Source organism: Cottoperca gobio, chromosome 4, assembly GCF_900634415.1.
Source record: "Cottoperca gobio chromosome 4, fCotGob3.1, whole genome shotgun sequence".
Classification (NCBI taxonomy): Eukaryota; Metazoa; Chordata; class Actinopteri; order Perciformes; family Bovichtidae; genus Cottoperca; species Cottoperca gobio.
The window spans coordinates 1,670,145-1,695,636 of NC_041358.1; the positions used below are offsets into that span (position 1 = coordinate 1,670,145).

A 25,492-nucleotide genomic window follows, 5' to 3' on the forward strand; every position below is an offset into this window, starting at 1 on the left:
AAGGCCACCAACTATATATGCGCGCCATGATTTTATCATATCTTTCTTATTGTGTATCCGTCTGAGGCCCGGCAACTCAATCAGCGACGAAACATAATGTCATTATACAAACAATTGTAGAATTCAAAAAAGTATAATCTATTAAGCTTTGAGAATCTTTTATTTATCAAATAGATTTTCAACTAGTCATTCAAATGATTGTAAAATGTAACAGTAGCAGAGCCACTACGAAGGGAGCCGTTAGTCGCACTGCAAACCAGCATTGGATCAGTGCTTCACAGCTAAAGGACACACGTGGAATACTCTGCCATCAGAAATAAAAACATCAATCGATTTTAAATCTTTTAATAATAATGCAAAACTATGGCTTAAGCAAAGACAAATCTGTGAACACTGAGATACATGGGTTTATATAATATACATCATTTTGTCTCTTCCCTTGTGGACGTTGAATCGTGTGTTGTGTTATGTTTGCTGCAGACATTTTCACACATCCACACAACCTGAAGCATTATATGCTAAAAGCAATGGACATGACAGACATATGGAGGTAATTACACCCACTGGATAAGCCTTTTACTTATTTTTCTTTATGTACTGAAGAATCAATTACTTTTTTATCTTCAATTTAGATAGACACAGGATTATACTGTGACATAGAGGTTAGGAACACTTCTGACCAGGCACAGCTTCATTTAACATTGCATTTAGGAAACAGCCCAAGGAGACTGTGTGGAGCCTCCTGAATGATCCCCGATGTCAAAATAAAGAGAGAATTTAAGAATCATGTCTTAGATTTACCATCTGTAGGAACAGAGCAGAATAAAATAATAACCCAGAAGATGACATAAACAAGGCGCGATGGTATAAAACATTTACAGAGATAATAATACTCAATGTTTAAACTTAGTTGTGCGGGGTGAGACTCCTGCAGACAACCTATGCTTTTATTTTAATGGTTGAAACTGTGTGTTTCTGCTGTTCTTGGCCGGGTCTCCTTTGCAAAAGAGATCTTTGTTCTCAATGGGACAAACCTGGTTAAATAAAGCCAAAATAATAATTATTTTTAAAAACAACACTCAGGATAAGAGAAATGCCGTCCTGAATGCTCCATATCCAGAAAATGTGAGGCAGATGTGCTATTACCACAAATGTTTCTACATTTCTACACGTTACAACCGTTGGACACCAAAGGGAAGTGGACCGAGGAATGTGCAAAGGCCTTCACTGCAGCAAAGCAGCTCACAACCTCCGATGAAGGCAAAGGCACTAAGCTCCTTGGAAATGCTGACAGGTTATCTCGCCTTCCACAGATAATATTATTGTATGCAATTTCAGCAATACAAATGTAATTTTCTAAAAAAGGAAACCAATAAGCTTGTTGTTTTAGAAGATATGTCTTATTTTCACTATATTTACTATTCCTCTTTAATAAAGAGTATTTGTTATCGATAACTGAAATTAATCGATGGAATAATCGGCAGAATACTTGATTACTAACATAATCCCAAGAAGACACCTGTAAACAGATCCAGCACAGCAGCTGGTTAAGCCACTGGACCAAGCCTTTCATTTCTACAACAAAAATGTTTTCCAGTCCAGTACATCAATCTAACCTTACTGATAACACGTTATTAGGCAAAATATCCCCAGAGAAACACATTAACTGCCAGCAGCAGCAGGGCGTTCACATTGCAGACTTTTCTCCAGAGCGGCTCCTCCTGCAGGGAGTTCAGCTCGCTGATCACTGGAGACTCAGAGCCGGAGCTCGAAGCGGTCAGACCACAGAGCCGCAGAGCAGCTCTTCGGCACCAGGATTCTGGCAAGCGGTCAGAGTTCACTGGGTCAGAGGTCATCTGGGAACCTGTGAGGTCGATCCGATGCTCATGGCTATATCTGGACCACCAGGTCAGCCTGTACAGCTGGACAGGAGAGAGGAAATTAGGTTGCAACTGCTTTAAAGCACAACTGTCAGTGCTCATCGTGGTCTACCTTCTTATCTTAGACATGTAGTAGACTCAGGTTCACATTGGAGAGTGGACTAGCCCTTTTCCACTGTAGGAATGTAACATTGTCATTGATTCACGACGACTACATACGATACAACAGCCAGTGGAGGAATGGAGTAGATAAACAAGATGTGTGCAGGGCAGCAAACTGAAACATACAAATAGGTTTTATAACAGTCAATGTAGACTTGTGCTGGCTGCAGCCGGGCTCTGGATCTCTGTAGGTATATCAACCTACATCTTTAACAGCCCAAGTCTGTGTGTGTGTCATCATGGTGAAATGTGCTCCTGGAGACATCTACTGTAGCAGGAAGTACCACAGAGGAGTACTTTGTCAGGTGTGTGTGTGTGTGTGTGTGTGTGTGTGTGTGTGTGTCTGTCTGTCTGTTTGTCTGTCTGTCTGTCGACAGATTTTGTGACCACGCTAGCATCTCAGCCATGCATGCTGCAGAGCAAGAGGGGCCCAATTAATGCCGTAACTTTACGTCACAATTTGCGGTCACAAAACGTACACAGATATGTCGTTGAGATCAATATGAGGCTCAGTGTCATGACGGTTGTAGCAGAAATAGGAGGGGAGAAAGTGGGGAAAGGGCCATTGCCCCCCCCCCCCCCCACACACTTTACGCCCCTGGCCCAAAATGGTGTCGTGGCTGGTTTGTCTCACACCTGCTTCCTTCACATGAAAATTGTATTGCTGTAATCTTTTTAAAGACGCATATAGGACACGTCCTGGTTTGTAAAATAGCCTACAGTAGAAACACAAAAAAGAACCTTATACCAAAGCTTCATGTAAGGTTCACAAACCTCTGGTTATGGAAAGCACCAGGCTCAGGGTTGCTAAATTCCTGCGGTGGAAAAGGGCTTCTCTGATTACTGGGTTTTTAAAGTGCTGTACACTCATCACAAATTGAGGCGTTTTGTGAGCTCAACGCACTGCAAATTAGGAAACATCATCACCAATTTGACAACCGGTGAAAAAAGTAAATACAGAAAACACAACAAAATGCAGAAACTTTCAGAGTTTCCAGTTAAACTACTAGAAGGTTTTGGTGACAGGACTAATAAAATGAAACCTCACTTTGCTTCATTTGGACTTCAAGTAACTGCTGCTGTTCTTTCATTACAGAAAGGGGCAGTACAACATTTAAGATATTATTCATGCCATCAAACTGCAACTTATTTTGGCTTGTTTTAAACCAATACCTAAACAGTTTGCAATTTATTTTTGGTGACATGGTGACTTGGTGACAGTTCTGGAAGTAACTATAGACAGCTAATACAACGATAGACTGTTTCACAATTCAGTGTGTGTATTTGGTCAGATTATAATTCAGTGTGTGTATTTGGTCAGATTATAATTCAGTGTGTGTATTTGGTCAGATTATAATTCAGTGTGTGTATTTGGTCAGATTATAATTCAGTGTGTGTATTTTGTCAGATTATAATTCAGTGTGTGTATTTGTTCAGATTATTATAGTTACCAGAAGCAAAAGGTTGACACTCGGTTAACAGTAGATATATGCAATAATATCTGAATCATACCATCACAATGTTAAAAAAACAAAGCAATTTAACTACATTTTAGCTCATTTTCAGAAAAAAACACTGACAGACAGCTACCCTCAATAACTGCATAATCTAAAAACCATGGCAAAACTCAGTGTGTGCATCAGTTTTTAGTGTCCCCTGAAAACACTTTTCATTGTTGTCCGATGTGCTTGTGTTGTGTCTATCTGCTGTACATTTCACTCTGCAGTGCTTCAACAAACATCTTCTTTGTCTTTGTGTCATACAGCTGAACCTTGGCATTAGATTATCCATTATGAATGTCATGTTTTGTCATCTGTGAGATTACAAAATATGCAGTAATAAAACTGTGCAATAGTAACTATGACCAGCTAACACATGAGATGTAGTGATTGTTAATGAGCGCAGCAGACAGGTTTGGGCTGCACTAAGGTCACAAAGCGCTAAACTTGTGTTATGAAATGTTCCTTACGTGTTCTTTAGGTATTGGGGCAGTGGCCAAGCTGACTGCAACAATGATAAGGCAGGTGAGAGCCAACAGGATGAGAGCAAAGTACAGGTAATGGACCTGAGCCAGGAAGGCAGGACGATGATCAGGCTGACCGCAGGAAGGAGGTATATAGAAGAACTCCAGAAACATGCGGATCAGTCCCACCACAAGTCCAGCCATCAGACCCCAGAATGCACCCTGGGAAGCACACATACACAAAATATAAAAATGCAGAGTTATATGGAGCTGGCAAAATCAAAAGTGTTCTGTCTCATAGAGGTGCCAAATGTTAAATGTAGTTTTAATACATATATTAAGCTTGATTTATAGTTGTATGTTAAGGGCTTACAACAACTCCTAAAATATGTAACTACATGTTGGGACTACAGCGGGACATACCAAGTGGAGAATCAGAATCAGAAATCCTTTATCCATCCCACAGCAGGGACATTTACAGCATTACAACAGCAAAGAGACAGCGTAGTGTGACCCTAACACTGCAGACACACGGTTGGTGGTGAATGGTGTTGAAGTTACTGGAAAAATTGAAAAACATGATTCACACAGTGACGCCAGCCTTTTGCAGGTGAGAGAAGGATCTCTTAGGTAGATTACAGGGTCATCCCCCCAATGCCATGTTAGTAGGCAAACTGTATGTCCATCAATGGTCTCATCAGGGGCCGAAGATGGCCAGGGACCAGCCTCTCCAGGGTCTTCATCAGCTGCAATGTCAGCAGCCAACGGCCTGTAGCTGATAAAGTCCTTAAGAGAAACACAAGAACTGTCCATATCGCGTTCTTTTCTGAGTGCCAGGATCAATAGTTCCCAATGAGGAGAGGGTGTATGCGGTAACATGTCTTCTTTCAGAGTGCTCAGACTTTTTTGTTCTGTCACGCCGAGTGAATATATCTGAACTTTCAGAAGTTCAGCTGGGAGTGCATTTTGCCTCTGTGTGTGTGTGTGTGTGTGTGTGTGTGTGTGTGTGTGTGTGTGTGTGTGTGTGTGTGTGTGTGTGTGTGTGTGTGAGTGTGTGTGTGTGTGTGTGTGTGTTTTTGAGGCCTACCTGCTCGTTGGCACGGGGCCACAATATAGCCATTAGGAAGACAGCAGTAATGGGAGGAGCGAGAAAGCTGGTGACTGACTGGATATAATCAAACAGCTGTCCACTATTGGCTGTTTGGATGACTGGAATCCACAACAGACTTACACACACCAAAGTCAGGATGAACACCCTGAAAATACACAAAATATTATTATGTCAGCTTTCAGAAAGGTCAAAGAGCAGACAAAATGACATTCTAATACACTGAAGGTGCATTGAAAGAACGAGATCATGGGTACAAGCGGCCGAAATGGGTTTTCTCAGACGGGTGGCTGGCGTCTCCCTTAGAGATAGGGTGAGAAGCTCAGCCATCCGTGAGAGACTCGGAGTAGAGCCGCTGCTCCTTTACGTTGAAAGGAGCCAGTTGAGGTGGTTCGGGCATCTAGTAAGGATGCCACCTGGGCGCCTCCCTAGGGAGGTGTTCCAGGCACGTCCAGCTGGGAGGAGACCCCGGGGAAGACCCAGGACTCGGTGGAGAGATTATATCTCCTCACTGGCCTGGGAACGCCTCAGGATCCCCCAGTCGGAGCTGGAGGATGTGGCCCGGAGAAGGGAAGATTGGGGTTCCTTACTGGAGCTGCTGCCCCCGCGACCCGATCCCGGATAAGCGGTAGACGATGGATGGATGGATGGATGGATGGATGAAGGTGCATTGTCAATTACCTTCGACATTCGAGGGAAACCTATGTTCTCCTAGATTACATTTGTTTTCTACAGATAACAAATGTATTTGGAATCCAAATCTAGAGAGTTTGGAGTTTAGTATCTTGCCCATGGACACTTCGACATGTTGACGACTGGGGACTTCTAAACTACTCACTGTACCAAATGTTTGGTGCCTGGTTCAAAGTGTGTTAAAAATCGCCTTGCACCGAACTACAGGCCGAGCAGTTATTGAACAAGTGACCGGAAGTATTGTAGTTGATAATAAAATGACATGGAACAGAAAGGTAGAACAAAAACAATAGAAACATGGCAATTATAAAACACTGTAGGATATTCATGCCAAGTAATTTCCTAAAACAGATCCTTCGAGCATTAGAGCTTATCACAATTACATTATTGTTCATTAATACGCTCCAATACAGATACCAGTATCGGAAATGACTTCCATACAGCTTCAAATACCAGATCAGGTATCAGTGAGTACGCGAGTCTATGAACCGATCCGATATCATATGATCATATAATTTAACAACAACTCTATCCACCCGATCTGTACATCCTTCCACATGTGCAACTCTGAGAATCGCTGCGTCCAAAATGGATGATGGAAGTACCTCACTACTGAGCCATCTCTCATCTTTCTCATCTCTGTTGAGATTTGCACATGAGCAGTACGGATCAACCAGAGTGATTTGAACTGAATTTGTTCTTGCGAACAAAACATATAATGGCTATAAATGCTCTAAAATTGTGAATTTGGCTGCTGAACCTTTTGAACAAAATTCTTGGGGGTTGAGGAGTGAGGACCACTGCGGGGGGTAATAGCACAGAATCAAAAATTGCACTCACTTCACCAATACCGAAATCTCACTCCAAATTAATTGAAAAGTTGGCAGTCCTGAATATCACAAATCACAAATTTGCTTCAAGATGCTTTTTCCGACATGTGTCTTTACAACCCTACCTTCCAACTATCATGAGTTCCATCTCTGAAGCTGAAGGCCTGGCTCTGTGGTAGAGGTCCAGAGTGAACAGAGTGGAGCTGCTGTTAAATATGGAAGTCAGAGATGACATCAGAGCAGCTAACATCACAGCCAGCATCAGACCACGAAGACCTGCACAGAGAGAAGGATCAAAGATGGTGAAATAGCAGGTATGTCATTTTTCAGACATGCACACGGTAAGAGGTTTTAAGTCAACCTTTGTTTACACTGTGGCTCAGTGAAGTGTCAGCTCAAATAATGTTGGTGACTGCGCTACTTTGAAAAATGAGAGATCATCTTTGCGATCTTTTGAAATAATTTGGCAGCCGTTTAACAACAGTAGGCCTATTATGCTTCAGGTTGTTTAGAGACCAACGGAGGAACGAGGCTTAGAAAAGTTTAAAATATAGCTTGGACATCCTTCATGGCTTTAAAAGTTGTTCTTGGACTTGGATACAATAAACAGACTGCAGTTTCTGACTGAGGAAAGGGTGACTAGATAATTTGAATCTTTCAAGTTGACATTATTGTTTTGCACAATTTGTTTTTGTACAATATCAGGGTTTTCTTTGCTAGTATACAGCTTAGGCGCTGCAAAAAAAAGTGGACAGCATCTGGATGAGCTGACGCACGGCACAGGGGAGGAGAGGGTGAGAACATCAACCACTGTGCAATGTGCACGCTTATTTGGGAAGTGGTGGCCTTAAGGTTAGAGAAGCATTGTCTGGAAGTTCTCCAGTTCAACCTCAGCCTATATTACTACCACTGAGGAGCCCTTGAGCAAGGCCCTTAACGCCAGCTGCTCCAGTGTAGCAATGTGTATTTACCATGCGGAAACTTCTGGGTCTGAAAAATTAAGCCAACGGTAAAAAAACGATCCAGGCTTAAAGTGTCTCAGAAACAGTATATATTTAAGCAATAGCTCACGACAGGTCGTGGTATATGGTCATTATATCACAATCAGATTGCTTGATTTGACATGTCCGTTTTATATATATATAATATATATAATATATATATATATAATATATAATATATATATATATATAATATATATATATATATATATAATATATATATATATATATATATATATACACAGCAACGTGTTACAATGCGATCTAAATTAATTTTTTTAAAAGATCTGATTGGCTTTGTGTCTTCATAAAAATACAAATAAACTGACTGGGTTGTCTTGTTTCACATTTGTGGTTGGCTCTAACGTACCCAAACTGAAATATGGAAAACGGAATGCTCTGCGTACTTCTTCATTTTCAAGCTGAGCTCTGTTTGTGTGTTTGTGTGTGACTCACCCACAGGCATTAGCTCCACCACTAGTTTAGGGTAGGCGATGTTGGAGCAACCAACTGAAGCACCACACACACTCTGACACACTGCTGGATCCACACAACCTACCTCGTCTACAAACACACACACAAACACAGAGAATAAAACAGCTAGTTAGTTATTTAGTTACTTAGTTAGTGACAGTTATGTGTCTAGCATCCACAATTACTGTCTCTCAAAGCAAAATGTATTTGAACAAAAGCTCCCCACCTTTTTGATACAAAACAACTATCTAGTCACACATTTAAATATATCATACCAGGATTGTATGTCTTCATTGCACATTAATGACGATGGAATATGATCTTTCCACATTTCAGACCACCTTTTTTTTCTCCATTACTCATAGTAAGACAGTAAACCTCCAGAGACGCCAGCCCACACGGTGAACATTATGTTTGTTAAATATATTAGATTTGGCTGCCTGTGTGGTAATGTGCCAAGTTTTCCGATGGATCTGAAAGCTGTTAAAGAAAAATGTATTGAATGTCTTGCTTAATTCCATGAATACATTTAACGATGGATGGAAATATATTTGGGTGAAGGAACGTTTTTTGGCTGGTTTAATGAGGTCATTATCAAATCAAATTAGGGTTGTACTTGAATATGAATAAACATTTGATATCAACAAAGAGAGGCAGGCTGACTGACCTGGGAACAGTGATCGGCTGATCATGCCTGGCATGACGATGAAGAACATGGGCAGCAGTTTGAGGTAGCCTCCCAACACACTGCCTGCTTTGGCATGAGACAAAGACTTAGCTGACAGAGACCTCTGGACTATAACCTACACACACACACACACACACACACACACACACACACACACACACACACACACACACACACACACACACACACACACACACACACACACACACACACTTTATACTTTTGAGGGCCCTCATTGACATAACACATTGCCTAACCATCACAACTTAACACTTAACCCCAATCGTTACCCTAACCCTCGGAATATAGACCGCCTCTCTTTTAACCTAAAACCAAACCTTAAAAATGTCCTTAGAGGTGATGATGATCCCAATGCAGAAATGTCCTCACGACAATCGGTTTTGCGGGCTGCTATTATCTTTTAATCAAAATCGAGTGAATAAAAAATTGTAAACGCTACTGACAGTAGCTTGGCTATTAAAAATGTCAAGTTTGTGCACAATGTCCCATGTTGCACTAGTGACCATTCTCTGACCAATCAGTGGTCTGTAGTGATTTAACTCCAAGTGTTGGCTCAGCTAGCTTAGAACCTCAACAGACGTAGTACTTTTTTTATTGCAAAAAATAGAGTTAATGAAAAAAAAAGGAAATGTGACAGAAGAGCTCTTAATAATTAGAATATATTATAAACTGTATATATATTAAATATGATGACAATTTCCTTTTAAATGTTAAAAGGATACCGAACTCTTGATTATACCTGATACTATCCACACTTGGAAACCAAAAAAGAGCGAGTCGAGTTTAGTTGTGCTTTACCATGCAGTGGAAATGCAACATTAGTGTAGGTAAAGTCACCTGATCCGTGCACCAGACCCATGTAGACAGTACGGTGAGCCCAAACAGCAGACCTGGCCAGGGTAAGTCCCCTGACACAGGGTCTCTGAACAGGCGGAAGGCATCACTACGAGGGAGGTGGCAGGTGGTGTTGGTGACTATCACCGAGGGAACTGCCGACATATAACGGCCAACAAGGCCCTCATACCAGCCAACTTCAGAGAATGCTGAAAAATGTACAAAACACACACACACACACACACACACACACACACACACACACACACACACACACACACAAACACACACACTTTACAACTGTTCAATATTAAACTGGGTTTTCCCGTTAAATCCTTCTAAAGATCAATGTGAATGTGACAGTTTGACAGGTAGAGAAATCTGTGTTGTTTTCTGTGAGATATTTGACATGAAAATGTTAATTCAACGATATTCATTATAAGTACAAAATATAAGACATCGGTGATTCTAAAACATAATGCATACATAATGAGCTTCATTATCAGTCATCATATAGGCTCAATTTGTAGTTTGTTTTCTTTCAACAAAAGTCTGCACATACTTCCACCATGTATGTATCTATATATGTGTGTGTGCTTGCTTGTATGTGTGGGTGTGCGCGTGTGTGCATGCACCCTACCTATGAACATTAATGCAAAGGAACCCCCAACCATGATCAAAGTCTGGAGCGCATCAGTGTAGATCACTGCTGCCAAACCACCTACACACACACACACACACACACACACACACACAGACACACACACACACACACACACACGTACAGTCAGAGTATATTAGAACAATTCCGTTAGAACTGGGCTATATGAAGCAGCATTCAACAAAGGACTGACATCAGAGAGTTTGTGTAGAAGGACATAAGTAAGACGGGATCAGATCATCACTGACTTTAATTTGGGAAAAAACTCTAGACTCAAAGGTTCAAAAACGACTTCATGAAAGAAAGGGAAAGGAAAGGAGAGACCCTGCCCGGAGGAAGCCCGGGGCCCCCGTCTGGAGCCAGGCCCAGAGGGAGGGCCCGACAGCGAGCGCCTGGTGGCCAGGTTTGCCACGGAGCCCGGTCGGGCACAGCCCGAAGAAGCTACGTGGTGCCTCCCATCCATCCATCCTGTGGGCCCACCACTCATGGGAAAAACCGCTGGGGTCGGGTGCGCTGTCACACGGGTGGCAGTGATGGTCAGGGACCTCGACGGACCAGACCCGGGCAGCAGAGGCTGGCTCTGGGGACGTGGAACGTCACCTCTCTGTGGGGGAAGGAGCCGGAACTAGTGCGGGAGGTGGATCGCTACCAGTTGGATCTGGTGGGGCTTACCTCCACGCACAGTCTTGGCTCTGGAACCGTACTCCTGGATAGGGGTTGGACTCTATTCTTCTCCGGAGTTGCCCAAGGTGTGAGGCGTCGGGCCGGGGTGGGGATACTCACTAGCCCCCGGCTGAGCGCCGCTACGTTGGAGTTTATCCCGGTGGACGAGAGGGTCGCCTCCCTACGCCTTCGGGTTATGGGGGGGAAAACTCTGACTGTTGTTTGTGCCTATGCCCCAAACCGCAGTTCTGAGTATTCGGCCTTCTTGGAGACCCTGAATGGAGCCCTGCAGAGGGCTCCAGTAGGGGACTCCATAGTCTTGCTGGGAGACTTCAACGCACACGTGGGAAACGATGGAGACACCTGGAGAGGCGTGATTGGGAGGAAGGGCCTCCCTGATCTAAACCCGAACGGTCGTTTGTTGTTGGACTTCTGTGCTAGTCATGGAATGGCCATAACAAACACCGTGTTCGAACATAAGGATGCTCATAAGTGTACGTGGTACCAGAGCACCCTAGGCCAAAGGTCAATGATCGATTTCGTAATCGTATCATCTGATCTGAGGCCGCATGTTTTGGACACTCGGGTGAAGAGAGGGGCAGAGCTGTCGACTGATCACCATCTGGTGGTGAGTAGGATCAAGGGGTGGGGGAAGACTCTGGACAGACCTGGTAAACCCAAACGGGTAGTGCGGGTGAACTGGGAACGTCTGGAGGAAGCCCCTGTCCTGGGGATCTTTAACTCACACCTCCGGCGGAGCTTTTTAGCCATCCCTGTGGAGGTTGGGGGCATTGAACCTGAGTGGGCGATGTTCAAAACCTCTATTGCTGAAGCTGCAGTTATGAGCTGTGGTCTCAAGGTCTTAGGTGCCTCAAGGGGCGGTAACCCTCGAACACCGTGGTGGACCCCGGTGGTCAGGGAAGCCGTCCGACTGAAGAAGGAGTCTTTCCGGGTTATGTTATCCGGTAGGACTCCGGAAACAGTTGCAGGGTATCGAAGGACTAGAAGGGCGGCAGCTTCTGCCGTGTCAGAGGCAAAGCAGCGGGTGTGGGAGAAGTTCGGAGAAGCTATGGAGAAGGACTTTCGGTCGGCACCAAGGTGCTTCTGGAAAACCATCCGGCACCTCAGGAGGGGGAAGCGAGGAACCATCCAAGCTGTGTACAGCAAGGGTGGGACCCTGCTGACTTCAACTGAGAAGGTTATCGGCCGGTGGAAGGAGCACTTTGAGGAACTCCTGAATCCGACTAACACGCCCTCTATGGTTGAGGCAGAGCTGGAAGCTGATGGGGGATCATCGTCAATTTCCCTGATGGAAGTCACTGAGGTAGTCAAACAACTCCACAGTGGCAAAGCCGCAGGGGTTGATGAGATCCGTCCAGAAATGCTGAAGGCTTTGGGTGTTGAGGGGCTGTCTTGGTTGACACGCCTCGTCAACATTGCGTGGAAGTCTGGGACAGTGCCTAGGGGTTGGCAGACCGGGGTGGTGGTTCCCCTATTTAAAAAGGGGGACCAGAGAGTGTGTGCCAACTACAGGGGTATCACACTTCTCAGCCTCCCTGGTAAAGTCTACTCCAAGGTACTGGAAAGGAGGGTTCGGCCGGTAGTCGAACCTCTGATTGAAGAGGAACAATGCGGATTCCGTCCTGGTCGTGGAACAACGGACCAACTCTTCACTCTCGCAAGGATCCTGGAGGGGGCCTGGGAGTACGCCCATCCGGTCTACATGTGTTTTGTGGATCTGGAGAAGGCGTATGACCGGGTCCCCCGGGTGATACTGTGGGAGGTGCTGCGGGAGTATGGGGTGAGGGGGTCACTTTTGAGGGCCATCCAATCCCTGTACGCCCAAAGCGAGAGTTGTGTCCATATACTCGGCAGTAAGTCGGACTCGTTTCCCGTGAATGTTGGCCTCCGCCAGGGCTGCGCTTTATCACCAATCCTGTTCGTGATTTTCATGGATAGGATATCGAGGCGTAGTCGTGGAGGAGAGGGGTTGCAGTTCGGTGACCTGAGGATCTCATCGCTGCTCTTTGCAGATGATGTGGTCCTCATGGCATCATCGGTCTGTGACCTTCAACAGTCACTGGATCGGTTCGCAGCCGAGTGTGCAGCGGTTGGGATGAGGATCAGCACCTCCAAATCTGAGGCCATGGATCTCAGCAGGAAACCGGTGGATTGCCTACTCCGGGTAGGGAATGAGCCATTACCCCAAGTGAAGGAGTTCAAGTACCTCGGGGTCTTGTTCGCGAGTGAGGGGACAATGGAGCGAGAGATTGGCCGGAGAATCGGAGCAGCGGGGGCGGTATTACAGTCACTTTACCGCACCGTTGTGACGAAAAGAGAGCTGAGCCAGAAGGCAAAGCTCTCAATATACCGGTCGATCTTCGTTCCTACCCTCACCTATGGTCATGAAGGCTGGGTCATGACCGAAAGAACGAGATCACGGGTACAAGCGGCCGAAATGGGTTTTCTCAGACGGGTGGCTGGAGTCTCCCTTAGAGATAGGGTGAGAAGCTCAGCCATCCGTGAGAGACTCGGAGTAGAGCCGCTGCTCCTTTACGTTGAAAGGAGCCAGTTGAGGTGGTTCGGGCATCTAGTAAGGATGCCACCTGGGCGCCTCCCTAGGGAGGTGTTCCAGGCACGTCCAGCTGGGAGGAGACCCCGGGGAAGACCCAGGACTCGGTGAAGAGATTATATCTCCTCACTGGCCTAGGAACGCCTCAGGATCCCCCAGTCGGAGCTGGAGGATGTGGCCCGGAGAAGGGAAGATTGGGGTTCCTTACTGGAGCTGCTGCCCCCGCGACCCGATCCCGGATAAGCGGTAGACGATGGATGGATGGATGAAAAACTCTAGACTTAAAGTCAACTCCAAAGTCAAAACCATCTGCAAGACTGCAGTGGTGTATGACATCACATGTGACAGCTGTGAGGAGCATTACATCAGCTGTCTGTGACACTAGTCCAAATCCCTAGGTCAAAGGTCAAGGACAGCCAGATACCAGAGATCTTTTTTGCTCTGACACTACAACCCGGTTAAAGGACGAAGAAGTGTGTGAGAGTGTGTGAGAGTGTGTGAGTGCGAGTGTGTGTGTGTTTACCTGCCACAGTGTAAACAGCAGTGACCAGCAGCAGTATGCCTGTAGACAGATAGAGATCCCAGCCCAACGACACCTGTATAAACAATGCCCCCGAAAATATATCTGTCTGGGTAACACACACACACACACACACACACACACACACACACACACACACACACACACACACACACATGTTTCTACTGTGTCTTGGATTGTAGCACATTTGTATTTTGCTTTGGACAATAACAGTCTGACAAATCAATGTGTGTGTGTGTGTGTGTGTGTGTGTTTGTGTGTCTTACAGATATTTTGGTGAAGATGTAGAGGATGAGTGACAGAACAGACATGTATATGCGTATCCTCTGGCCTCCAAAGCGTTTGGCCAGGTATTCGGGCATGGTCACCACATCAGCAGAGATGTAGACAGGAATGAAGATCCAACCCAGTGCTACCAGGACCCACGCTGCCTGCAGAAACACACACAGGCTCAACAACACATTGTCAGTATTGTAATCTATCGTCCTAAGTATGGCTCTTACATATTAGCAGCCTAACTTTGCTGTGTATTGATTAATCTGTAGGGGCACTGCACACAGATGGCATTCGTACAGCACGAAGCATGATGGTGGCAGTATCATGCTCTGGAGATGCTTCTCTGTAGTAGGCGTGGGAAGGGTTGTGAGGGTAGAGGGTAATATAAATGCAGAAAGACAGAAAGAAAGGAAGATTTGTTTTCCAGCAAGACAATGAGCCCAAGAATAAAGCCAAAGCTATACAGGAACGGCTTCAAACCAACAATGTTAATGTGGCCAAGTCCAGGGACCAGATTCATAAAACTGAGTAGATTTGAAGCTAAAACACTGTGCAAGCATTAGCACAGAAATGTGCAAATGCATTGTTTAATTCAGATTTATAAAGCTGCATGCAAACTGATTCTGTCTCAAGCATTGTGAAACTGGGAGCACCGGCAGGAGACTCATTTCTACACCCACTGGTAGCTAAACATCAGTTTGCATATCGATGCCTCAGCATCTCTGCCACTCATTAGATCTGTCAGTGAGAACAGCGGAATAGAGGAAGAAGGGAAGTTTTCCTGAATGTGTGACATCTGCGAGCTTCGGTAGCAAAATCACACACTGTGTTCCTTACATTCCACTCAAATCCCCCAACAGCAATGCCTCCGGCTGCTCCTGTCCCCGCTAGACCAATAAACAAGCCGCTGCCGACATTACTGGACATCAGAGAGGCTCCAATCTGTAATCACACACGGACACACACATACACATAATAACAAGAACATTTTTTACTTACTTTAAAAAATAGAGTGCTTGCCTTTGTTGAAAAATAAAAAAAATATTATTTATAGAATGGGTATCAACACTTACTGGGTACGTATACCAAGACAAATATGTAAGTACAAGGGAAGAGGACATAAGGTTAGGGGATAACCTGCTGCCATGCCTTGTCTCTAGATCAGGGGTAGCCAACACGGTGCCGCGGGCACTTGGTCGCTGGCAGGGATTACGTGAGTCGCCCGCAGTTGGGAGGAAGAAGAATTATTTTTTACAACAGTGAAAGTGTGTATGTCTTATTTGCGGGGCGACGGCAAAGCAGCACATTGTGGAGACACTTCGGTATGTGTCACAGAAGCTACCATGCTAACTAATTAACTAACTAAATAACTAACTAACTACCCAGCTGCAGCACTGCGGGCAGAACAAGCTGTGAGTTAAAGCTTTGGGCAGCAGCATCTCTTTTCACCAGGCTGGTGAACAAGTCACAGAAAGCATCGGGAGCTTCATTTAGAGCTGCACATTATTTAAATAAAGAACAAGAAAGCCTTTTCGGACGGAGAGGTCTTGAAAGGAGCAATGATGTTATTGAAAACACTGTTCTAAGACGAGAAGAAAGGTTCCGATGTCATCTCCACTCTCTGATGTTACAAAGTTAGTGGTGTGTATATTTACAAAGATATCAGAGATGTGATAACTCTGACTTTCAAATGTTGAAATGGATTGAGAACATAAATAAATAATGTTGCATGTTTAAATATATCTGTTTCCCACCATGGTAAATCATTGTTAATAATCATTGTGATAATTAACATTAACATGGGATCAGACAGTCTCTTCACATATATGAATATTTATTATTATTATTAATGATAATATTATCACTAAAGGTGAACCGTGCAACTATGTTATTCAGGAAGTTTGTATCAAACAAGTAGCCCTTCGTATTACTCAGCATCCTTGAAGTAGCTCTCAGTTTCAATCAGTGTTACTCATTGCGCGGCTCGCGAGCCTCCTGCGGCTCGCCAAGCTTTAATTGGTGGCTCGCATGGTAGTGGGCTAAATAAAGGGGTGATAGATATGATTATGGAGTCAATACAGATATTTCATAAAAACAAGCAGGGCTATTACATATAACCCATTAAAACACTGAAAGTGTCTGCTCTATTAGCCTACAAATAATAATAAAATAATTGATAATAATAATTGATAAAAGATGCAAATATAGACTCGAAACTAGATATTTAAACTTGCTCGGCCGGAACACTGACTCACTGCGGAGTTGCCAGTTGTGGCGGTCTATCAGCACTACAATGGTGAATGTGCTCTTGGACGGGTAGATACATGGTGGGCTAGTATAGAAATAAATAAACTTAAGCTCATTACAAATATGTTAACTTAAGCATGCTTATGAATATGGACATTTGCTAAAAAATAATTTATATCACTAAATTTGGACATTTAAATTGGAGGATACTACGACCAACCTGGCACTTCATACTCGCGTTCATGCTAGTTAGCACGTGTTGCTACAGACGTGAAATGGATCGATTTCTTATTAAAGAGTTGCACCTCAGGTGGACAGAAACAAAGCGTGACAAACGAGGAAAATTAAGATTTGTCTTTGGAGCATCAAACCCCAGCGGAATCGAGAGGAAGATGCTGGAGATGTGGTTTGTGGACAGACAACAGCTGCTCCCGTTAAAAAAGAAAGGTACGAGCCGTACAAGACGAGCAAAGGAAATTACAAGAAAAGTGAACAGAGGAATTTGTATTTGTCCTCCACGAGTCGAACCCTTTGTGCTTAATGTGCAAACAAACCTGCTCTGGTTTCAAGAGAAGTCATTTGGAGCCGCATTTCTAAACGACGCATCCAAAATTCAACGAATCTTACGCACCTGGAAGAGAAATTAGTAAATAAAATAGAGCAGCTTTCTTCTGTTTCTGGAAAACAAAGACTCAAACACAGGACAACTAATACAGCTGAACGATTAACTCAGGCATCTTTTGAGATCGCATGCATTTTGGCTCGGGCAAAGAAAACCTTCTCAGACACATAAATTGTGAAATATTGTTTGCAGAGTTTGACAACATCATCCCAGTATTAAGATAATCCTGTTTTTAATGAATGTATTGGTTGGCTGCATTGCATATTGTATGTTCTTGGTGGGATGACAGATTAATAAGCAGACGTGCTTTTTATGACTGGATGTAGCTTTTCATACTTTGTGGTAAAAGTGGCTCTCCTATTGACTTTGTCCTGTCAATGTGGCTCTCACATAAAGAATAGTGAAGACCACTGCTTTAAAGGAATCTGGCTTGTCTAAATCTAACAAGAAATATGTAATCCTGTCTATACTTCTTAAACACTACTGTTCTCTGAATCAAGCTGATTTTAATCCGCCTTTTCCCTCAACACTGTGGACAATGTTACATCAACTTTTAACTTTGTTGGTATATCAAAGGTTTCTGGTATATTGAAACCTTTGCCTTCCCTCTTCTGAAATACTTGAACTTCTTCACTTGGGGCAGAAACTCGCTGCCACCCCAAGGGAGCAATCCATTGGTTTCTGAGAACCACCTCAAACCTGGAGGTACTGACTCTCAACCCGACCACTGCAGACTTAGATGCAAACTTCTGGATGAAGCCAACAGAACCACATATTCTGCAAAAGAGCAATTCTGAGGTCCACGAACCGGAAGCTCACCTTCCCTTAAGATCCATGACAATCACAAACAGAATCAGTGACGGGGGACAACCCTGGAGGCCAACACCCACTGGCATTGACTGTGTGCCGAGTAACACAGGAACACAACTCTCCCTCCGGTTACATAAGGCCCAGATGGCTCATAGCAATGACCACATACTCCTGCAGTACCCCCCACAAGACTCCGTAGGACGCGGTGGTATGCCTTCTCCCAGTCCACTTGTAGACTAGATGGGCAAACTCCCATGACCCCTCTAGTAACCCTGCAGGGTAAAGAGCGTGTCCACTGTTCCAGGTCAGGACAGAATCTGCATTGCTCCTCCTGAAACTGAGGTTCAACAATCCAATCAAAATTACGCAGGTACCGTTTTCCAACTTCCCCATGAAATTGAAGAGCCAAGACAGCCCAACAATGCCCAAAGCCTTCAGCATCTCAGGGCGAATCTTATCCACACCTGGCACTTTGCCACAGAGGAACTACCTCAGAGAACATTGTCATATGCTTGAGTTGTCCCCCAAGTCTTCAAACTCTGCCTCCTCCGCAGAGGACATGTTGGCTGGGTTAAGCAGTTCCTCAAGGTGCTCCTACCACCACTTGACAACATGCACATTAAATTATAATTTGCATAAAAACAACTAGAGAATGTAAAACACAAAGACATGAGCAGAAGTTAAATCAGTCTTTCCTTGTAACTCATTTTAGAATCTTTTAATTTATTGTTAAACATTATAACTGTGAATGTAGCAGTTTAAGTACCGTTTATTTATCAGTGAATAAATGCTACAGCTCCTCAAGAACCAAGAGAAGTGCCCAGGTCTTGCTTGCAACCTGCTGATCTGAAGGTGTAGCCCTAAAGCAAATGAACACAACAGCTCAGGCTAGTTAAGGTGGACCAGCTATCATCATTTTAGTAAAAAGTCGCTCCTCAGAGTTTTTGTTAAAAAAACCCCGACGACACGACTCAGCTCTACTGGGCGGCTGTGTCTCAGGAGGTAGAGTGGTCGTCTGTTGGATCCTTATTCTTCTTTAAAAGTAAAGAAATCCAGGTTATATTCACACCCCTCGAAAAACTGCACCCATCTATTTGGGTTCATTATCATGTCCAGAAGTAGCAGACCTAACAGAATGTCCTGCATAAACCTGGTGATTTATTTTGTTGCATCGTGAGCGCTGCTGCCTCTTTTAGTTCCTCTAAGGAAATGGGATCAACTTGACAAGTGGAATCCAAGCTGTGGTAATTCTAGCCGTCCAAGAAAGGTGTCCCACGTACCTTTGTCCAACTGAATCTGAAGTCTCATTTATTTGCTTTGGCTCAGTTGTGATGTTGCCTTTCGATGACTTAATGCAGGGGATATCTGCAAAGTGCTCATTAGACCTCAGTTTTGAAGCCATAAGGTGACAACTAGCGTAATAACACTAGCAATGCTGCCTAGTCCTATGTATAAAAAATTATGTACCTTGTTTCAAAACATCATTTATTTGCTTCTTGATAAGTTCATGTTAAGATGCTATTTGTTAAGAGTAATAGAGCAAAGTCTGCTTCCAGAGTCTGTAATTTGGTGGATCTATCCTTACGTAAATTTGAAGAAAACAAAATGGCGTTGCTCCTTATGAAACCTTTAACCGCATCCCATAATATTCTAGAGTCCTCAACTGAGCCGATAGTTAAATCAAGAAATTCCTCTAGTTGAGTCAGGAATTGTGATTTGTATCTGTCATTACCTAATAAAGTGGAATAAAGCTCCATCTAGAGGTGTGTTTGGATAAGCAGCCCAAAGTAGCACAACAGTATTCCTCTTCATGGTCTGAAAGAGAATAGGAAATAACCCTATAATGACAATTTTCTGGAAAGGTTGGGGTGAAGAAAAAAGAAAAATCTATCGTAGAAATCGTTTTGTGCCGGGCTGAGAAAATGTATACACAAAGTTTTGGCTCCTTTATATTTTTTATCTATTTATTAATTACTACTTTGTCATTTATACTGCTGCTAAAGGTCAAGAATGACTTTCCATGCTAAAACATCACAATAGTGATTGGCTACAAAAACAGATACAAAATTCAGACAAAATAACAGTATATGTTGGCAAAGCCATATTGTATGAAGCAAATAACATGTAACTGTGAACACAACATGCTGCACATCAGTCAGAAGTCCAGTACTTACAGGCCACCAGGTCATTGAACGGCCAGCCAAGAAGTATCCCCTCACAGTGCTGCGATTAGCTTTGGCCGATGACTGTAGAAGATGCAGAGGTAAAGATTAGGCAGTCCACTTAAAGTGTTCTCATATGCAATATCACACATTTACAACCAATGAGCACAATGAGCTCCCAGAATCGGTGTATTCTTTACATACCAAAAAGAACCAAAAAGAGACAAGTCTCCATAGTATCCAGGAGGGTTTAGCATATTAACTCTGAGCACAGAGTTGTTTTATGATACTTTATGACTTAGTTAAGTGTACGCTTATAGGGGATGAAAACTACCATGAACACCTGGTAACCTGAGATAGGTGCTGATGGTCTAGTGGTTCAGCTTCTAAACAGAACACCAGATGGTTGTGAGTTCAACACCAGGGCTGCCTCCATTGTGTCCCTGAGCAAAGTGCTTAACCCTGAGTTGCTCCAGAGAGACTGTCCCTGTAGTTAGTTCACTGTAAGCTCTGGATAAGAGCATCTGCTGAATGACCTGTAATGTAATAGGTCTTAAGGTACTTTTTTGGATTTTATTAAGAATGGTAAATAACAGATAAAGTGGGTCTTACCCAGATTCCAACCACCATGACAAAAATAAAGTAGAGGACAACCACAGCGATGTCAGCAGCTTCCACACTGAGCTCTGTGCTGGGAGGGGCTGCAGAGGTGAACCCCGAGGAGCTGCTGCCTGCGGGCAGAACACAACTATGATACATGGCAGACACACTATGTAAAACACAAAAATAAATCAAAGCACGCCGAAGAAATATATACAATACATGATTTTGTTTCCTCTGCAGCTATCCCCAGTCCCCAGGGGTTCGACTGGGCCGGGGATGTCTGGCTCACTTATACAACTGGATTAGGATTCACGTGCTTACTCACAGATATCTCCCTTTGTGTTTATTATCCTAAATAAATAAAATGTTGTGCACTCAGGGAGTATAAATTAAACAGGTGTTATTCAGCAAATTAATTCTTCAAACACTTTGTTTATTATAAATCCCAAAGTTTGCTTAGAAAGTGACGTCAGCCTACGCTTTCTTCTGAGTGTCACTTTACGAGTGTGTGACTGCAAGCGTGTGTGTCTGTGTGTGCGTGTGTGTGTGTGTTTGAGTATTTGTTCCATATACTTGATATCAGCAGTTTTCTCCACTAGTTTGTCATTTTGTCTTACAAGTTGAACAAAAACTCATACTGGTTACTCTTTTTCAGCAACTCGTTCCAACTGAAGAAGCTTCACTAGTGACGCTAGTCAGCTTTTTGACACACTAGTGGCCCGCTGGATCAAACTAGTAACATGTCTTACTAGTTCAGGAAATTGCAGCTCACTAGTGAACTAGTAAGATCCAAAAAGTCATGGCAAAAATGTTCACTAGTTAGTTATCTAGTTTAAGCATCTTTTGACCTTACTAGTGAGGCCCAAAATGTTTACTAGTAAACCAGTGAAAGTCAAAATGTACATTTGTCACACTAGTTGCACAGAATGCTAATGAGGAGGGGAAAGAGTGCATTGCAGCTTCCTATTGGCTCTCCAGCAAGAACTCCACACAGCCTACATGTAAGCCTGATGAAATCCATTCAGAATAAAGCATGAACATGTGTGTACTATCACATTACATATGTTATCTCTAAAAAACAATGACATTATCTGAAGAATCAAAGTCTGTGTTACAGTTAACTATTGGTTTATGAATATCACAGTGGAACAGGAAAACTGACATTGGTTTTATTGTCGGATTGTCGACATGAATAATTGCCAAATTAATCTACATTTAATCAGTAAAGGTTCTAGCTTGATTTATTCCAGTTTAATTTAAATAGTTTAATGAATTACATAGTTATGCAATAGCACAGCAGTTTATAATTAATAGAATAGAATCTGAGTTTGAATACTACTGTGTTTCAATCCTACTATTTTGTAAAATATGCTTACTTTCAGGCCATATTGCTGCATATCAAGATAAGAAAATGTCTTACACATGGACATTGAAGATTGTAATAAAATGAGAAAATTGCCTTGCCGGGTCCCCCGGGTGAGAGGCCAGACGCTTTCCACACCAATATAGATCTTATTTAAAAGAATGCAATAGTTTACATATTTTTATTGAGTAGCTCGCTCCGTCGAGGTTAAGCAAAACCGCAGGTACAGCAATGTTTACATACCCGTAAATTAACACACACACACACACACACAACATCTAGCACACATCAAATTGGCTTCAACCTTTTACACTTCATCTTTCTACATAATTAGTGACTCACTAGTTTTCTCACTAGTTAATCAGTCAGTTAACTATTAGTCAGGCTTTGTACTACACATGTAAAGACTTTGACCGAACATGTTGGGCCTTTTTTTTACTTAGTCAGGTCTAAAAAGACTTTAGAGCTGGTCTAAAAATAGATCAAAACTAGTCAGCATTTTTGCATTGTCTCGTTAACATATAAGCTGCAACATGCACCCATTAGGCTTTAACTAATTAACCAGTCTACATTTCATTACATTAGTTAACTAGTTGAAGAACGTCTGTATAACTAGCCAAGTAAAAAGACACTCCTAGTTAACTAGTGCGCATTGTGTCTTACACTAGTATAACTAGCGGAGCACACTGGCGTCTGATATCATGGCATCTGGAATAATTACTCAAATGGCTTGCTGTGTGTGTGTGTGTGTGTGTGTGTGTGTGTGTGTGTGTGTGTGTGTGTGTGTGTGTGTGTGTGTGTGTTAAGCGCTGGAAGAAGTTCTCAGATGACAGTGTAGAAATACTCTGTTACAAATAAAAGTCCTGCATTTTAAATATTATTCAAGCGAATGACCCATTTCACAATAATACATATTATGTTATTGGATTATCACTTTATTGTTGCAGTTGGTAAAGGAGGATCTATTACTTTATATACTGCTGGGTAGTTTAACTCATTAGTTGATTATATTTTGTATTATTATCCTGAATTTCCAAAGTAACTAAATGTATTAAATGCATGTAGTTGCAGTCAAAAGTAAATTATTTCCCTCTGAGATATAGTAGAAGTAGCAGAAATAGAAATACTCAAGTACAAGTTACATCCCACTACTGTTAACATAAATACATTTAATAACTGCTTCACCTCCACAAGTATTGTGTGAGTAGTTCACCATCAAGGCCCAAAGATACACCACTCACTGCTTCTTCCTTATTACACCCGGAGACCAACAGGTCTCTAAAACAAAGGCTGAAGGTGAAATGATAATATGGCTGTTAGAGTGAAACGTCAAGAGTTGCTGAATCTGCTGATTGAACACATATCCGTCTTGTGTGTCGTTCGTATCTGTTCTCCCGAGCTGTCTATCAAATCTACTCTGGACGTGCCATAAAAACAAAGCTTTTTTTTGCATAAATGTGTTAAAGAAGGCTCAGACCTGTCGTGAGAGTGGCAGACATGCTGGTTCCAATCTTCTCACACACTCAGTTCTGCTGCGTCTCTTCTGTGTAGGACTTGTAGTGAGTCAGAGACCTGACAGAGGTATGTGAATCTGTGCTGTCAGCTTGAAGCTTAATTATTAATCAGCCTGTTATGGAGACAGGCAGACTTCACTGGTTAGCTATAATTGGCAAACACTGACAAATTACTTCATTTAAAACAGGGTTCACAGGTGGTTTCAGATACAGTACAGTTTGACTACATATCTTTTGGTCATTGACCTTTTGAAAACAAGTCATATGCTGCTCCTATACGCTACTTAGACCTGTAGTTAGATGCTCATTTGGCATGTCGATCAAAGTGTGTCAATCTCTCATCAAGCTGTATACTAATACAACCAAAGGCTCTTTTTTCTCTGACACAATTTACCTCAGTTTAATCTTACCACAAATACGAGTATTATTTAGCAAAATAATAAGCATGCTGTTCAAGATGTTAGGCTGACCAACACCATACACCACAGGAGGCATAACATTCACATAGCATTCATAAATATCATTGCATATAAGTGTACAGAACCAACTCATAATGTAATCTATTACATTACATAGCTGATATTTACTAATTTGCACTGTCTCTTTACAGAAACATTTAACTTGTATGTAGACATTATGTATTGTTGGTCATTGTTGCTTTTTATTTTTATATATAAACCATAACCCTACCTGTAAGAACATAATATTTACTTCATCTTTGTTGTACTTTATTTTCCTGTAAATTGTTCTGTGTATATAGGCTACAAATACTAGATCCTGTGATGGGACGCTGAGTGCTGCTGCCGGCCATGAGCCTGAAGCCAACGTGTCAAAGACTGCAGTTCCTTGAATGGCCACTAGAGGCTCCAGAAGGCCGTCTCCATAGACCCATGTTATTAAAGTGCCCAACTAGAGCAGAAATATACATGTTTACAGACGGGTACAAAAAAACCGTTCTGGTCTTCATAGCTAATCCCCCCCCCCCCCCCTCCATGACAACTTTACAGAGGGGGAATTTGTATATAACTCAAACGTTTTTAAGGCATAATAAGTTATACATAATTAGGGGCGTGACCACTCCACCCTAGACTGATACACCACACTAGATTCCACAGTGCCCCACCTGCCTCTACATCGAGTTACATGTAACTCTGTAACTACGTGCAACTCTACACAAAAATAGAAATTTTCTGGGTTCTAAGTGTTGGGTGTTGTGTCAGACGTCGCTTCACTCATCACCACACCTGCTCCAAACTAAGTTAGGTTAACACAGGTAAGGTGAGAGCAAGTTAGACAGGCAGGCCTGAGGTGCAGGTGCACATGACTCTTGATATGCTCGACCCCCATAGCTCAGGCCCAAGATCCTACTGTAGTTAGGCGTGTACAAAGGAAGAAAATAGACTTAAAAATAAGCTTTGGTCACATTTAGGCGCAGATATGCAGACTGTGTAAAGATGATGAACTCAAACAGAAGTGGATCTGTTCAACGAGTTTCTTCTGAGCCGGCATCTAAAGAGATGCAGAGTCTTATGTGTTTGGAAATACATTTTACATAATCAGAATTATGATAAGAATGTATTGGTATTTGTAGAAATGATTGATTATCCCTAAAAGCCCAAATGTTTGAAGGAAAGGGTAACGAGCCTACACCTCACTAGAGACTGAATGAAAGAGTATTCATGATACTAAGAGGAAGAGTTGAATTAAATATCAGCTTCTATGAGGTGTGACAGGTACAAAGTAGATTTTGATTCCATTTCAACAGAAACTCAACTAAATTATTTCTACATTCTCATCATAACCT

General features: G+C 42.8%; 1 protein-coding gene across 5 annotated transcripts; it reads right to left on the reverse strand.

Annotated features, from left to right (window-relative positions):
- Positions 1-329: 329 nt before the first annotated feature.
- slc5a9 (solute carrier family 5 member 9) lies at positions 330-25,334 on the reverse strand. Of its 5 annotated transcripts, none has more exons than XM_029429370.1 (14): positions 23,652-25,334; positions 20,821-20,939; positions 20,221-20,292; positions 15,205-15,309; positions 14,358-14,522; positions 14,074-14,179; positions 10,295-10,375; positions 9,658-9,863; positions 8,779-8,914; positions 8,094-8,201; positions 6,762-6,912; positions 5,093-5,261; positions 4,012-4,227; positions 330-1,922 (listed from the first exon to the last, which is right to left on the reverse strand). In XM_029429370.1, exons 1-14 carry the CDS (start codon positions 23,671-23,673, stop codon positions 1,635-1,637), a joined length of 1,944 nt encoding a protein of 647 aa, XP_029285230.1. In that variant the 5' UTR covers positions 23,674-25,334; the 3' UTR covers positions 330-1,634. The 5 variants fall into 5 exon arrangements, with proteins under 5 accessions (XP_029285230.1, XP_029285232.1, XP_029285231.1 ...); XM_029429372.1 differs by lacking the exon at positions 23,652-25,334 and adding an exon at positions 19,779-19,861 and having other exon boundaries at positions 20,821-20,887; XM_029429371.1 differs by lacking the exon at positions 23,652-25,334 and having other exon boundaries at positions 4,108-4,227; positions 20,821-21,418.
- Between the last annotated feature and the right edge of the window lie 158 nt (positions 25,335-25,492).